This window comes from Astatotilapia calliptera, chromosome 20, assembly GCF_900246225.1.
Source record: "Astatotilapia calliptera chromosome 20, fAstCal1.2, whole genome shotgun sequence".
Lineage (NCBI taxonomy): Eukaryota > Metazoa > Chordata > Actinopteri > Cichliformes > Cichlidae > Astatotilapia > Astatotilapia calliptera.
Genome location: NC_039321.1, coordinates 24,752,001 through 24,769,223, shown reverse-complemented (window position 1 = coordinate 24,769,223; position 17,223 = coordinate 24,752,001). Strand labels below are relative to the sequence as shown.

At 42.2% G+C, this 17,223-nt stretch overlaps 1 protein-coding gene across 9 annotated transcripts in view; it reads left to right on the top strand.

Annotated features, from left to right (window-relative positions):
* prdm16 (PR domain containing 16) overlaps positions 1-17,223 on the top strand; it is a 170,482-nt gene that overhangs the window by 148,749 nt on the left and 4,510 nt on the right. For 3 of the 9 annotated variants that reach the window (XM_026155231.1, XM_026155236.1, XM_026155237.1), the window contains exons 4-14: positions 402-542; positions 5,525-5,627; positions 9,755-9,956; positions 10,037-10,202; positions 10,385-10,538; positions 11,076-12,753; positions 12,894-12,981; positions 14,850-15,022; positions 15,124-15,201; positions 15,489-15,658; positions 16,080-16,251. In XM_026155231.1, the coding sequence (XP_026011016.1) occupies positions 402-542; positions 5,525-5,627; positions 9,755-9,956; positions 10,037-10,202; positions 10,385-10,538; positions 11,076-12,753; positions 12,894-12,981; positions 14,850-15,022; positions 15,124-15,201; positions 15,489-15,658; positions 16,080-16,251 (3,125 nt within the window). Of the gene's footprint in view, positions 1-401; positions 543-3,974; positions 4,284-5,524; positions 5,628-9,754; positions 9,957-10,036; positions 10,203-10,384; positions 10,539-11,075; positions 12,754-12,893; positions 12,982-14,849; positions 15,023-15,123; positions 15,202-15,488; positions 15,659-16,079; positions 16,252-17,223 lie in introns of those variants that run through there. The other 6 variants (XM_026155239.1, XM_026155235.1, XM_026155233.1 and 3 more) reach the window with 6 other exon arrangements.

The following is a 17,223-nucleotide window of genomic DNA, read 5'->3' as shown; positions in this document are numbered from 1 at the left end:
TCCTCCTTCATTCTCTGTGAAAGCAGGTAACATGAAACCCACTCTTGGAGTCTCAAGGGTCTGCAGGGGTTACAAAGGGTGATCAATATGTGCCAGGGAAAGTCTTTAGACAAGTAAAAGACACCGCCGTTTGTGTACTCCCTCCTCTTTTCCCTCTTTCCTCTTCTTGTTGTTGGGATTGACAAGGTTAGATGGCCCTAACACCCACTGACATGTTAGCTCTGTGTACCTTAAAGTTAAATGACATCAAACCCTTGGCCCACACACAAATATTTAATCCATGTAAACACACCAACTGCATAACTACACTAAAAATCACTTGATTAAATCAAGTCAATTGAATAGTCGTTGAAAAAGTCTGTTTTTTATTTTTTAATATCTAACCTGTTGCTTTTCAACAGGTGGTGGATGACATGGGCAACGTGAAGTTTGCACTGGACACGGGACCAGATGCCGCCGGCAACAGCTGGCTCAAATACGTCCGCTCTGCCCCGTCATTTGAGGAGCAGAACCTCGCCGCCTGTCATCTCACAGGAGACCAGGTGAGTGCCATGACAACATTGTCCAAGTTGAATCCGTAGTCCAGATACGAAGGAAGTCGCACCACACTGTCAGAAATAGGCCGAGATGAGTGGGGGGCGGCAGTTATTCCTTCCCGTCTACTAAGAGTAAATGCTGGCTTGATGTGTGTGAATGAGTGTTTTTGTGTGTGTGCGCTGGAGAAACGTGTGTGCTAGTAATGACCAAGGAATGGCTCCATTGTGTGTCTGTGGCTGGGATGGTTGCCAGTGCTGTTAAGAACTGACCCATGTAAAGAGGCTGAGGAATAGTCTGACACTCCTGAGTCCCATAATAACCGTTATCCAAAGCGCAGTCTTCTTCTGTGGCGGCAGCAGTTTCTCTTTTTGCTTCTTATCACCCAAACACCCCCACCCACCACCCCCTTCTCGCTTTCTCTTTCTCTCTCAAACCTAAGCGAGCTGTATCGGATCCTTTTGGAAAGATGCCCAGCCATTGCCTATAAAACCCCAACTGCTTAACTAGGCCCTAACCCTAACCCCATGCAATGTGTGTACCACAACTTACACTGCTGCAACGTATTAGCATAATTCTCCATTTTTGTTTATAACACAGAGACAGTTTTTCTTTTTCTTTTTGCTACATTTTGCTCTGCTGACTCTTGTCCCAGTTTCTGCAAATTAAATACTGGTGCTGTTATTTAATACGCATTTCACTGTCAATTCAATCTGCTTCCAAAGAAGAACCGAGGATGGGAATCTTAAGTGAGATGACACCAGAAGCTAAGCAGCATGACAGTAGCCAGATCCGCCCGTATGATTCGTCTGCGTGTTTCCACATTCTCGTCACTCCGCTCTCATTTGTTTTCTAATCCCTGCCTACGCGGCCCTTCCTGACTCCGTCTCCAGCCGCCTGTTTCTTGCCGACTCTGTCTCCTTTCTCTATCCTGGTGTCTTGATCTGCCACCTGTCACCCTGTCACACCAAGGGGACAGGCTGGTGTGTCCATTTAAGCTTCAGACATTAAGTCTGACCGATAGAGAGAAAGGGGGCTTGGTACCAGGCGTAAGAGACTGAACGCACGGGGGCCTCCGAGATTGACAAGCACCAATTGGCTGGCAACACCAGCCCGCCTAATCCTTTTAAGATTTTCACATCAGTGCCCCCTGCCACTGCCACACAATGTCAAAGAAAGAATCAGGGCACCAGAGAAAATTGTGGAGAATTATCGGACCACGAAAAGGCCACGTGCACGATTGCTTTTTGATGTGTTTTGCAGTTGTTTGTACTTAGCGAACGGCTTTTGCTTTTGTTTGCTTGCCCAGTTGTTTGGTGTAGTGGCTCGCAGGTATGACCCTATCATTTATTTACAAACACAACACAAACACACACACTCACACACACACTTATGTGCAGCCACTCAGTGCTAAAATGTATAATTTAAGAGACCATTCACTGATTTTTCTTTTTTCTTTCTGTCTTTTTTTATAACTGCATGCACAATACATGAGTTTATGGAAATATGTGCACACTAGGCAAATTCAAATGCAGGCAGTAACCTTTTAAAGAGCAAGAGGAGAAGTTATGGGGTTGTTTGTCATTAATGATGCAAGATGAACAAATGTGTGCATGACTGATCATAATTCAGACATTTGTGGCCGTGCATTAATTTGGCATTGTTTTTATAGATTTGTCTCCATTCTGTCAGGTGATTCCACGAGTTTCATTCAAAGTATTGTGGATTTCTTATTTTTTCTTATTTTTTCATTCGGATTGAATGTGGCTCTCTGTGTAAGCATCTACAGACAACTGTATCAATTACATTCTTCTCAGTTAAAATCCATCCAAAATGTGTGCCTCTGTGTGTACGTGCACCTAAGTGAGATTGTTCTCATTCATTTATAACCCCAAACAATTGGTCAAAATGGGTTTGCAAGTGTGCCCATTCACTTTTTCGAAGGCCAAGTTGCACTGAGAGGTGGAAACAGCTGAGAGAGCTATGAGTGGCATGTGAGATGGGTGGGTAGCTGATGGGGGGTTTAAGGAAAAGATGAACCTTGTCCACCTTCTTGTCAACTTTTCATCTTTTGTGTTTTGGAGTGAAGCCCTTTCCAGTGCTGTTTGATCTGCCCTTCTACCCCTGGACGGATCCATCAATTCGTAGAGACAAGCGTGCATGTGCAAGTGTGTGTGTGTGTGTGTGTGTGTGTGTGTGTGTGTGTGTGTGTGTGTGTGTGTGTGTGTGTGTGTGTGTGTGTGTGTGTGTGTGTGTGTGTGTATTAGGCCACAGTAGGGGATTGTTGTGGACCCCTATGGCTGGCATTGATCGATGAGGCATCTGTCTGCTGAACACTGGACAGAGATGGGAAGAGGTCAAGACAAGTCTATGTGATCAGACCTTACTGTAGGACACACACACATACAGAGAGAGAGAGAGAGAGAGAAAGAGAGACCGAGTAAGAGAAAAGGCAAAAGAAATATTCAAATTAGACATCCAAATATTAATTAAGAATGTAATTAAACCCTCTTAATTATTAACTGACTTGTATTCTTTGAAAGGAAAAAAGTGTAATATTTTCTGATAATGTTGCAATTAATAATCTTGACATAAAACCGGGAAGATGTGTCATTAATATCATAAATTAAACTACACATAAAAGGGCTGCAACATAAATTAAGCATAAAAAATAGAAATTAAAAAAAGGACTTTTAGGGATATTGCGACGCTGTTCATTGTTTTTTACCTCAGTGCCCACACTCGTGTCTGAACGGGTTTTATTTGTTTTGTTTACCCGCTGTAAATACGATTTAATAAATATTTGAAAAATAATTCAGTAGCAATATCCGTAATCGATATATTTTTTTCGTCAAAATAACTTTACGACGTCACACAAGCCTCATAAAAATCGAAATTCTATTTTTTTTTATGTTTTATTAAAATGCGATCTTAAACCATTCAACTCTGTCAAATTTTCTTTTCTTCAACAATTCTTCTTTTTTTCTTTTAGATTAAAAAAAATCTAAGAGGCAATGAGATTATGCTCAGACCACAAAAGTGAAGCACGAAGCAAAACTTAAACTAAGAAAATAAATAAATAAATAAAAAGGCCTGCTGTGTGTCTGTGTGTCTATTTGCTTGTTTAAGCATGTGTTCGGCCTATAGTGTGTGTGTCTGTGTGTGTTTGTGTGTTAGAGTGACCGACAGAATGACTGCTTTATCTATTATTTACATCAATAGTAGATTTATCAAGCGGCCAAAGCGGCGGCTGGGATCGGAGATGCGGGGAGGGGTCTGTGCCGCAGATCCCTCAATCCTTTTGGCTGGAGATAAGACGAGGAGGAGTGGCCGACGGGTAACCGAGAGAGCACTAAGGGGCAACAGGGAATCACTAATGAGAGAGAGAGAGAGTCAGAAAGAGAGAGAGAGAGAGAGAGAGAGAGAGAGAGAGAGAGAAAGAGTGAGGGAGAGACTCATCATCATCATCAAAGACGCGCTCACTGACTAGATTAGAGAGTAACCCAGGAGAGGAGCGTCAGGCTTCATCCAACCAAACGGAGCGATCACCGACCGTCTGCAGCTCTTCCCGACCGACCCGCGACCCCTTCTCCCCGGCCTTGTGCGCTCTAGCGCCCCGGTCCATCTCGGGCAGACCTACTATGGGTTGTGTCGGCAACTCCACCGGGACTGAAGTGCTACTGCAGCTGGAGGCTCTCCGCAGCGCCGCGCAACTTTCTCAACTGTTCCGTCTCACGGAGAAAAGAAAGGTCAGGTCGAAAAAGCATAGAGAGACAGTAGCCTATTTGTGGTAAATATAATACGCTGTAATAATAATAATAATAATAATAATAATAATAATAATAATAATAATAATAATAATAATAATAATAATAATAATAATAATAATAATAATGCGTGTAGTTTTCGTTGATTTTAGGCCTTTGCTCTTTGTCTCCTCTCTCTCATCTGACGAGCGCTAAGTCTTAAAAGTTACTTTCCCAGCCTCTCTGTATGTTTGTGTGTGTATGTGTGAAAGAGTGCTTCTGTCCGTCTTGTTGTGGTGACAGTGTACAGCTGGTGCAGAGCGCCCCCATGCGTTCACAGATCACGCCTGAACTTGTTTGCGCTGTGTCATAATAATTGGGATGCACAGAGCTGCAACATGTAAAGAAGTGCCATTTAAAGATGATTATTTTAAAAAAAAAGAACTTTGAATGTTATTTATCATCTTTATAATTTATTTATTTCTTTATTTGTATTTTGTGAATCGAGATTTAAGCTCAGCTTGGTTTCCTGTACTGTTGGTTTAGGCCTCGGCTCTGACTTACCTTTAAATACTTCAACTTGAATCCGATTTCTGTTGTATTGAACGAAAACTGGGAAAAAATGAAACCCAAGTGTCCAGCAGTAAATTATGTCCGAGCAAACTTGTCAAATGACCTCAATAAAGTGATTTGTCGCGTGCAGTTAAAGACCCGACATTTCCCGGTTTGCTGCAGCTGTAAAACAAAAACGCACGACAGAAGCGGGGCTGTTTATTTTTGCTATGACATTTTTTTTGTAACAAATGCGTTTGTCTGGATTTCTTATATAATTCTTTCGGGTGTTTGTTTATTTTTTAACAAGAGTGCAGATCACGTTTCCATCTGTAACAGAAACCAACATTTACGTATTTCCGTTCGTTTTATTTCACAAAGTTCGGGTAAATTTGCAATTAAACAAACAGCTGATTGTGTTGTGAAATAAAAGGAGGGGGGGGGGTTATGTTAGTAAAATGAATTGTTTAATGTTGTGAACAGATCAGAATCAATTATGTTCCAATAGGAGGATAATGTATCTTACTTTATATATTTGTAATACCCCCGTTACCAGCCATATTATTAGAATAATATTGGGTTTCACGCGGGCCCTGAGCTGCGACAGTAAATATATAGGGGGCCAGACTTATTAATCCTTTCCTGACCTAAGTTAAAGTCTCCCTTGCCTTTCTCTCTCTCTCTCTCTTCAGATTTATTATAAAGCTGTCCGGGACATTGAAGCAGGGGAGGAGCTCTTAGTGTATATGAAGGACGGTATTTTCCCTGAGGGATCCATGGCACCCAACCTACAAGGTAAGATTAATGCGCGTCATTAGCGCACGTTTTAAACAAACTCCAACCTGCATCCCGTGCCGCTTTCGCGGTCAACACACTCCATTACTGGGGGAAAAAACACCACTTCTCCCTCCAAGATTTTTTCCCTACTCAAGAAATGTGAATTATTCGAACCATAAATTTCCAGGATGGAATTAAATCCCGCATTAAAGCATATGGTTGAAGGCCGTTTTGGATCTGTCATTTAAAATAGGCTTGCCAATATAGAAAGGATACCCGTAAGAGTCTGGTCTGAATTGTGCTCTTTTACAATGCTGCAATATAATGGGCCTCTTTGCCTGAAATGCTGTATTAGGGCGTCAATTGGCGCTTGTCATATTCCATCCTATGCGAGTAGAAATTTTCTGTTGACGGAAAGCTAAGATCAAACAGAAATTACTCGGTAGCCGTGCATATTATTAAGAACACATTATGGGAGCAAAGGGAGAAAAAAAACGTCCATAGGTGGAGCAAGAGGGGGAGATGGATTAATGGCGTTTAGTCGGGAAATATTAGTTAAAACGTTGACTCGTTTCAACCACCTCAGGTCTTCATCAGAGTGAAAACCTTCAAACAAACACCTTAGTGCTGGAAATGTAAGGAAATCGCCATAAAACGGACTGGCATCAGAACACTATTACTATCCTAAAAATGAAAATAAATAAACAATAGGGTGAAAATTGCAAGTCAAGAGTTTAATTAGTGTCTCCCCGGTGTGCAACTTTAAGAAGGCTGTTGGTTTGAGACGGTTTACAGTCTACTTCCTCGGTCAAACTTGGATATATAGTTATGAGGTTTCCGTTACAGCGGTTTTTTAGGCAGTCGGCCTTTCTGATGGATTGTTCATTGACTTCTTTTCCAGTCGCCCCACCTCAGCAGCCTGCCATTGTATTGGTGTTCAGCAAAACAGTCTAATCAGGAGTTTCCATTGAGATGGCATTGTATATTTATGTTCGCTCACTCTGCCTGCCTGGCGTTTCTCCGTGCGTCGAAGCGACTTCTCTGTAGCGATTTCAACCCCTGGGAATCCCGTGTTCCGACTGAAAAGAAAGGGGGAGAGATGCCTCTGTCTAACCTGTTTAAGTTGTTTCTGTGTGTAATTTAATTAGTGCTTAAAAATAATGAAGAGAAAGCTACAAAGCAGATCAGGTATGATCAGAAGCAATTTTGAGATTGAAAAATTACCTGTGAGTTAATTGAATATGCTAGAGCTTGAAGCTTTTTTAGTCTCATTGTTGAATTAGTTAAAGATTATACACAATATAAATAAAATCGTTCCCTTTATTTCTTTCTTTTAATACATTTCTGTGCATTTTATTATGACCCTTTCTTTAGATCTTGTGCCGTAAGTGCTTCGTTACACCTTCTTTTACACTGTCCTCTTGAAATTGGCTCACATTTCAAAGTGCGTCACATTTCTAGGTGCTCTCATCCACCCTTCTCCTCTCTGACTGGGTAACCTGATTCACTGTACTCACTGCCTTTCAACCGTGCCCGCCTATGTCAGACTGAATATGTCCAATATTTTATCTCGTAATCTAACTTGGACAGCTGTTCACTTTTCTTTCAAACTTTACTTAAGCGGAAAAGGGTCCGTAGTTCCGCTGCGTTTTCTTTAAACATCTTGGACTTATTGTGCCGAAGTGCTGTTGTCAGGTAACATTGTTTTGTTGTGTTTCCAGTCTTTCTGGAACCACAGATGAAAAAAAGAAAATCTGATTACTGTTACTTGTCATTGATTAGAAAATTGTGGAGGGAGAACAAGATGTTCGTGAGATGCTGTGCAGTTCACCAGCTCCCCACCACTACCCTGCATGATGCACAGTTTATGCACAGGTCTCAGTGCCAAAGATGAAGGGGAGGGAGGGGGGATACAGGAGCAAAGAAAGCTATATTATTGAAAAGAAGCAGATTGACATGTTGTAGGAGTGTGTCAAAGATGGAGCACGCTTATACATGATTTGTTGAATTCATCTGCCTGTAAGTATGCGCATGAGGGAGGCAGACAGAGAGAAAATTTCACCTGCCAAAATGTCTGTGTCAGGGCCAAAGTATTTGGCTTTGTGTGTTGTGTAAGAGAGAGCTGAAGGCACACAGAAAAGAACATGTAACATACAGATGGTTTAGTGTTTAAAGATGCTTACAGTATATGTGAATCAGCAACACTGAAATAGAAGGATGAGCAGCGATTCAAAGTCATCTCACCGTTGTGATGATCGCATCTGATTTGTTTTTCCTGTCTCCCTGCATTTGTGCGAGCAAGGGAGTGAGGCAGTGGGGTTGAGCAGGAGTTTGGCAGTGCAGCTCTGTTCTCTGTGTCCAGCTTATCGGAGAAGGAATTTGAAGTGGAGGACTTGAGGAGTCCCCTGAGACCTCACCCATGCTCCCAGATTAGCTGCTAAACTGCACATAATTGTGACTCCCTTCGTCTCCCAGAGAGCTATTAGTCTCCACTTTAACCTCCCCACCCCCCCTCCACAAAACCCACACAAGCCAGACTTGCTGAAAAAACACAGGCACACCGAAATGCACATGCAAGTACCTTTGCATATGTGCATCCTAACATTCAAGCACGCACCTGAGTGTCCTTTTAGGTGTTTCCTTTCATCTTTTATTACTTGTGTTCCTTTTTCCTAGAGGGTACTTGAAGGTCCTTGCTGTATATGAACCATGTCTTTATTTTATTTTATTTTTTGTCCAAAATATTTTCCACTCTTAAATGTCGCAGACAAAAATTATTTTGAGTTGTTTGTGCTGCACAGGCAATCATACCCAACCCTCTCACAGTAAAATGCTCGCTCCCTGTGAAATACGTCCACACAGTGGTGTCAAAGTGGCTAGTTAGTTTAGTGTTTGAGCTCTGTGTAATGGTCCATTGACCAGAAGGTCATTTATCCTTCTCCCCAAGGTTAGACACATTGATGTTGCTACACTAATGCCCTTTTAATGTGTCCAAGAAGTTCCAGCTGGATAAACGGCCACATGCAGTAGAAAGCAGGTGAGCCATGCACTGTAAGTCATTTTGGATAAACTCATTTAGTACAGCTTGAATTGATGGATGGGTGTGTGTGGCATGTTGGGACACCTGGGGGGCCGACTCAGACGCTGGCTGCTTGGGTCATGCCAAAGAGGGTATGGCAGGTTGGCGCTGAAATCACCATGGGGTTGGCGCCACCGTGGCCCTGCTTACCTCTGTTCATTTTGGCTCATTTTGGAAACATAAGCACACTTACACACACACACACACTCGTGCGCGCGCACACACACACGTGTACACTTGTTTATGCATTTGCACACAGACACTCCGCTGGGCTTTCCCCTGATCTGTTGAACTTGGCGTCGGACTCAGGAACTTGCTATTGAAAGAGCTGGTCCGAGTTTTATGCATTTGACCTTGTTGGTGAGAAGTATTGTAAAGGTTATCAACATGGAAGGGGAAGACCAGCCCCTATTGTTTCCTCTGTGTGCTATTACACCAACACTCTAAAGCAAACACTTGTTTTAACAAGTAATTAACAGTTTTAATGACGGTTACATTTCACTGCTAATTGATTTCCATTTTATGGGGTTGTTTTTACCATTTGTTAAACCTGTCTATACAGCTGCGACTGAAACACAAAACAAGATGAGATTCTTCTTTTTGCTGAGTGTTATTATCAGTTTTTATCTTTCTATACATTTTAGACAATTGGTTCTGCATCTCTGCCAACATGAGTTGGCATACTAAGATGCAAATAAGCTTATTTTGCATTGCACATTTTGATAGTGTGTTGAATCTGATAGCGAAAAATGTTGTATTTTTTTGCACAGATTAAAAGCACAATTAAATGTCAGCAATTAGCGCTGCTTGTAGGTGGTCTTAGCTTGTAATTAAAATGTTGACAATTTGACAAAGTTACAAAAGTTACAAAGTTACAAAAACTAATTATTAATCATTTCTATTTACTTAAAAATTCCTACATCAATAGTGAAACTTCGGAAAAGGTTATGACGAGAAATGTTTTTTTTTAATTCATATCTCTTACGTACATGTTTGATGTATTATACATATAGAAAGCTGTGTTGTGGCTAAACAAACCCTTGTGTATGGGTGTGTTTGCGTGCAGACGAGCAGATGTACCGCTGTGAAGACTGTGATGAGCTGTTCTCCTCAACACTTGAGCTGCGGCGGCATCAGAAGTATTCATGCTCCAGTGCTGGCTCCATCTTTGACGCACTAAGAGACGACTTCAAACAGGAACGTGAGGACAGCGACGATCCTGTCCATGAGTGTAAAGACTGTGAGAAGATCTTTCCCAATGAGTACAGGTGAAGTTCAGCCCATTCATTGTGCTACAAATGTGATTCATTGACTGATTTGCTGATGAGTTTGTGTTTTCTCAATCAAGTCTGGGACAACACATGATAGTTCACACAGAAGAGAGGGAGTACAAGTGCGACCAGTGCCCCAAAGCCTTCAACTGGAAGTCCAACCTCATCCGTCACCAGATGTCACATGACAGTGGCAAGCGCTTTGAGTGTGAAAACTGTGATAAGGTACAGCATACCCGCCACGTAAGTTGTGCACAGGACACACAGGCTTTATCTGTTAGTAGTTCTTTAAGAAGACAAAGAAATGAAAAGTCTGCTTATGTTTTTACAAAATACAAAAAGGGGAATTTTGTGTAATTTTTTTAGCATTGTTAGTCATGGCATACCTTGCATTTTTTTTTTTATACACTTGTTTTAAATTTCAGGTGTTCACAGATCCCAGTAACCTTCAGCGTCACATCCGCTCTCAACACGTGGGGGCCCGCGCTCACACATGCCCTGAATGTGGCAAGACCTTTGCCACCTCGTCAGGCCTCAAGCAGCATAAGCACATCCACAGTAGTGTCAAACCCTTTAGCTGTAAGTAAGGGCTTCGGAAGTTAATGATCACCTTTTTCATAACAATTTATTTATTTGAGACTTTTTTTTCCTACCTCGTTTAACCTCACTCATTATCCAGTCTCTCTTTTTTTTCTATGTACACCAGCTTGTTTGCAGGCACAAAGGTCGTATTTGCCCTGCAATAAATTTCATTATACAATGTGAATAATAGATTTGATCTGGTTACCTAAGCTCTTTTTTGTCAAACTTAAAACAACATGACAGACCTTAAATTGGAAATGGAGTGTTTTACAGTAAGGGGGAAAAAAACAGCCCTCACATATGTATTTTATTTATTTTATCTGTTACATGTGTGCAGTAATTATTTGGAAGTAAAATATATACAAACTAAATCAAGACCACTTTTTTTCAGATTGTGTAAGTTATCCTGTCCATACGAACCAGCTCCTTCCTTTCCTAAAACCTTTTTTTCAACAGCCGTTTACATTTAAATGTTCATGTTACTGTTGCTTTGGTATACAAAGTTAGAGACAGTGTTAAAACTGGTTTAACTAGGCCCTGGTGGGCTGCATCTTTTTGTTCCCCCAGGCGAGGTGTGCCACAAATCCTACACCCAGTTCTCCAACCTCTGTCGCCACAAGCGTATGCATGCTGACTGCCGCACCCAGATCAAATGTAAAGACTGTGGGCAGTTGTTCAGCACTACCTCCTCCCTCAACAAGCACCGTCGCTTCTGTGAGGGCAAAAACCATTATGGCTCTCCAGCAGGGATGTTCAACCCTGGCATCCCCATGAGCTCCAGCCCAATCATGGCTAAGGCTAAGTCCCACCATCCCCACCTTTCTGGTTTAAACCAGTCAGGTTTAGGCTTCACTGACTACTTTCCTTCCCGACCTCATCCTCATGCTGGCTTGCCCTTCTCCCCAGGACCCCACGGCTTCCCATCCCTCCCACATGGTTTCCCAGGTATTTTTCCCCCATCGCTATATCCACGACCTCCTTTATTACCGGCCAGTCCACTGATAAAGAGCCCGCTGAGCAGCAGTCAGGAGGTGAAGCTGCCTCAGAGTCCTCTAGATGCTCCTCCATTGTCTCTAGTTAGTTCCACAAATGGCAATGGTGTTAACAGTTTGAGTCAGCACGAAGACAAAGAGAAAGAGAATAAACTGGATTTGTCTTCTAGTGGAGAAGCCAAACCAAAATCAAAGATGGCAGATATGTCTGACGGTAGTGACCTTGAAGATGTCAATACCACAAGTGGGACAGATTTGGACACCACCACAGGTACTGCTTCAGGGGACGGCTCTGACCTGGAAAGTGATGGAGAGAGTGAGCGTGAGAGAAGTGGTAAAAGAAGGAAGCCGTCTGGCACTGTATCAAGCCAAGAGGCACACCAGTTAGAAGACACAAACCGTGCATTGATATCAGCCATGTCTAGTTCAGGGAACCTGTCGATTGATCGTCCGTTTCTTGCTTCTGCATCGCAACACTCCTTCTTCCCCCCACCCGATGAGCAAGCCCTCCCGCCCACAACCACCACAAATTCCAATGCAGCCACCACTGATTCCATAAAAGCCATCGCTTCTATTGCAGAGAAATATTTTGGTCCAGGTTTGATTGGACTTCATCAGGAGAAGAAGATGGGTCCACTGCCCTATCATTCCATGTTTCCCTTCCAGTTCCTGCCCAACTTCCACAACTCCCTCTACCCTTTTAGTGCTGATCGAGGTGCTCTCAATCCTAGCATGTTTTTTAAAGCAGAGCCCAAGTCACCTCGTGAGCAACTGCACAAAATGGTTTCTAGTTCCCCGGCAGCTCCTGCTCCCACAGCAGAATCACCGTTCGATCTCACCACGAAACCCAAGGAGGCCAAGATAGCTCCTTCAACACCAACAAACACCTCAAACCCCAACAATAGTACTGGGAGCAGTAGTGGACATTTAGCAATATCTAGCAGTGAAGAACAGCCATTGGACCTCAGCATTGGCAGCCGGAGCCGAGGGAGTCATAATGGTGTGCCAGCTGAGCCCCATAATCGAAAGAACCACATCTATGGAGGTGGAAAAGGGGTCTCAATCAAGGATGAAACTCCATCTGGTTTTCCACACCCTCATTCACAGTCTTTGCACCAATCAACCATCACCCAGCACCAGCAGCCCCAGGCACAGCCACACCAGCCACCACCACTGCACTATGCCAAGCCCTCAGCATTCTTCATGGACCCCATATACAGGTATTTCAGCCCGGATTAGACCAGACACTTCCACAACCAACATCAAGGCGTTTTTGTAGATGCATTGAAGAATATGAGGTTGGGCATTCTAGATGAAGTTTGACCTTGGTACGTAACCCTCTGCCTTGATATTGGTCCAGCAGGGTGGAGAAGAGGAAGCTACTCGACCCGGTAGGAGCTCTGAAGGACAAGTTCCTCCGGCCCTCGCCGCCACTCTTCCATCCCCAGGTACATAGTGCACACATGACCTAGCTTGGTTTGAGACTATTCTTTTTAAGAAACAGTAAATGCTACGTGCACATTAAACTGAAAGTACACCAAGAGACTAACAAGCAGGGGAATTGACCGCCAGGTATTGCATACAAGCTGATTATTCCCAGATAGTATTGACTATTATTTTCAAACTATGTATTATGTGAAAATACCTCACTCCTGCCTCCCACGCTGCTTAAACCTGAATTGATAGGACCCAAGCGCCATCATTCCAAAGTGTTGATGTTATTTTCTCAAGGGTTCTGTATGATTTCTTCCTTTGTTTACGGAATGGCGCCTGTGTACCTCGTCAGCTTTACCTTTTTTCAGAAGACACAGCCTGTTATCGCTGCCCTTTGATAATCAGTCACATTGTTCCACTGTCCCCAGACCTTCCCCACCTCTACATATCTTGATTACAAGCAATGATAGTATTAATAAAAGAGAGAATAATAACCATTTGAATTGTAACAAACTGCCTCTCTTGGCCACGCTAATCTTAGTTGTGGCATTGTTTCATGTAGTGGGAGCCCACAGGCAAGCTAATAACTCAAACCCCTCAGAGTTTTTTTTTCTTTTCTCTGTGCCTGGCTGGCTGGCTAGATAATAACACCGTGTCCGTCAAGGACATCCTGTGTTTGTGTCCAGGAGAATGGGGGGCTCTCATTGGGGAAACGGTTTAATCTGACCTGGAAATCTGTGTCCTCTATCAACCGTGACTTTGCAATACACACATCTGGTGCACATGCAGACAGATACATTTACACATGAACATGCGTTTGCATATCTCACATGCGTGATGTCATATCGTTAGCCAGCATAGTTTTTTTTTAAGGTAAATTGCAAGAATTTTTTATTTTTTTTTTGTATTGGTACCTTTTTTCAATTACCCTAAACCCGGGTACAAAATCTTAAAAACATGATGTCATGACAAGGCTCTAAGCATCAAACAGATTTCCTTTTCATCCTTTAAAATCTCATCTCATCATCTCGTAGATTGCGAACTTTTCGCAGGCTGCCCTGCAAAAACTTTTTTCATATTTGAGCGTCTCAGCTGTGATCCTGTCAGTGATCCAAACACAATGCCACCTCTAATTCAGTCTCATGACGGAATCACCCCGCTCCCCCTTGCACCCGTTCTCAGACTGCGAATAAACACATCGAGACGGAGTGTCTGTCCCTGTGTCTCTCCCGTCCCGTATTCACTAAAAAAAGGAAGGATGTAAGCTGTTTTTGGCAAATAAACTCCTACATAACTGGCCTCTTTTGTTCACAAGCTTCTAGGGGGGGAGGGAAGCGGCTATCAGTTGGGGGTATCACAAACTATATTGTATTGCTCCAGTCATGGCTCTTGAATGCCTCATTTAGCCAGTTTGCAGGCTTGCAACAGCAGCTTTGGCAGAAGAAGGTAAGAAGTAGAGAACAAAGCATTAGTAGAAGCTGAGGTTGTACAGAGAGGGGGGCACTGGAGAAACAGTACTTGGGCATTTGTGAATGTGTTATAGGTCAAGGAGGTGACATGCCTTGAGTACAAACAACAAGGCTAACCTCTGATATGCTGCTTCCTCAAAGCTTCCTCCCTGTATCTTTCTCTCACTCCATGTTCTTTCTTAAATTGTCCCTTTGTTTTCAGTGCTTTCTTTTCTGTTTTTAATACACATAAACATGCTGCCATCATGATGTAACACACGCTACGTGCAAAAAATTAAAACTGCCCTTATAAACTTTATAATTGAACCCATAACACGGTAAATAATACAAACTCTGGTTGAATTCTTTTTATCCAGTTTTTAAAACATGAAACAAAAAATTTCTCAACTTTTTGAAATCTTCTTATTCCCTAGATGTCAGCAATGGAGAACATGACAGATAAGCTGGACGGCTTTGGAGCACTAAAACTGGACGCACCGCCCAATTCGCTGCAACACTCGGCCCATCCGCTGTTCAACTTCCGCTCACCACCACCTTCCCTCTCAGATGCCATCCTTCGCAAGGGAAAGGAACGCTACGCGTGCAGGTCTGCACCCCTTTTCATTTAAACTAGTTGGTGGAATATGTGCAAATGTGAAAGTGCACCATGCCGTATGCTCACTCATCCTCATTGTCCTTTTGCTCTAGGTACTGTGGGAAAATCTTCCCTCGCTCAGCAAATCTCACCAGACATTTGCGGACACACACAGGGGAACAGCCCTACAGGTATTCCTTTCTATTTTTAATTCAGAGAGTCTTGAAAGTTTCTGAAATACCGTAGTTGACATATTTCCCTTTGTCACGGCTATTTTTCAAACCTGCCTTTACTTTGTTTGGTACGTCTCTTTCTGTGAAACTTCAGAGAAAAAACAAAGTGAATACTTTTAAGCAAATCACAAGAGCCTTAAGTGGTTTCTTGCTCAACTCAGCAGATAAATAATACATCTTTAGGGCCCTTCTCACTCTACTGCACTTTCAGCTGACATTTAAATACCCCTGTTCTTCTTCGTCAGGTGTAAATACTGTGACCGTTCATTCAGCATCTCATCCAATCTTCAACGCCATGTCCGCAATATCCATAACAAGGAGAAACCCTTCAAGTGTCACTTGTGCAACCGCTGCTTTGGTCAGCAAACCAACCTCGATCGCCATCTCAAGAAGCACGAGCACGAGAACATTCCTGGTCAGTTTGCAACTGCAATGATGGCTGTGCGAACTAGTAATGTAGTCAATAAACAGGAAGTGTTTGCTTAGTTGATTGTTTGAATCCATTTTCACACATGGGTTATTGAAAAACTGTCAGAAAAGAGCATAACTTATATAAAACCTTTTTGCTATCATGTTTATCTTCCACACAGATTTCTGTAAACATTTTTTTTCTGTTTGTCAAAAAAATGTCACGAGAGCTGTGCACGATCTTAGTGTTTAAATGTTAGTAATTGTGTGTTTTGCCTCTGATATTTTCCTAAATTAAATAACTGTGCGATGATCATCACACTAATGATGCTTGTGTGTCTTGGTATGGTATGTGGGCTGTCTGCGTGTGTGTGTCCATGTGTTTTTATGCATATGGATGTGTGTGTCTACATCTCTTTCCCCAACAGTGAGCCAACAGTCTGGGATGCTTTCCAACTTAGGAACGACCATCTCCTCGCCAAACTCAGAGCCAGAAAATCATGCACTTTTAGATGAGAAGGAGGACTCGTACTTCTCAGAAATCCGCAACTTCATTTCCAACAGTGAGATGAACCAGGCCTCCAGCTCCACGGATAAAAGGTAAGACGAAAACCCGCTCACAAAAATTATATTTGTACCATGATTCTCACAGAGATCTCCAGCGATTACTTTCCATCCATGTGGCTAACTCTTTTCTGTCAAGCTTAGATTCTCACCCGACCTCATCCTGAATTTAACATTAATCCTAACTACAGCAGAAAGAACTTGTCAGATGTTGTCAAGAATGTTGTAATGCATCTCCTTTATTTAGGACATCTAATCTTAGGTATGAAAATCCAGAAAAACAAACAAAAAGTTTGTTCAGTTAAAGTAAACAGCTGCTCTTCTACATCTCTAGCGCCTTCCTCCTTCCCGCAATCAACAGTACAGATCCATGAAATTGGTACACAGCGCTCCCTAGTGGCTAGAACATACTTAGTACCATTGCACTAAAATAAATGAAAAAAAAAAGGTTTTCTTAATTTTTCACCTTTCATTTTTTAAATGTAAAACATAACTGTAATTGTTCAGTATATCAATTTTCACACATTTTAGTTTCTTTAATGTTTAAAGTTTATATAATGTGTTTGTGAATGTCATGCTCAGTTCTAAATACCCTGCAGACCAGTAGCACAAGTGTTAACCCTGTTAGTTTCGCTGCACTCTAAAAATTTTGTAACTTGCTTATAAAGTAAGGAAAACTGTTTTTTATTTAAAAAAAAAAAAAAAAAGGTTTCTTTTTTTTAAATATCCTCATAAAAATGGAAACTTCCTGCTTTAAGTTCTGAAAGGCTTTTATAGTTAACAGAAAAGGGCAAGAATTGTGTTTTGGGAAATAAAAGAAGGGCGATTTTCTGGTTTGCTCTCTTGCATTGATTCTGCCTTCGTCTCATTCTGGATTCCTTTCTGGTAGTCTCACTTTCTGCCTGCCACTTCCTCATTCTCCCCCACACCCCCTTTTTTCTTGTCAACATGCATTATGTCCAAAAGACACAGTGGCAGTTTAGCCCCTCTGCCATCTGGGATCAATAC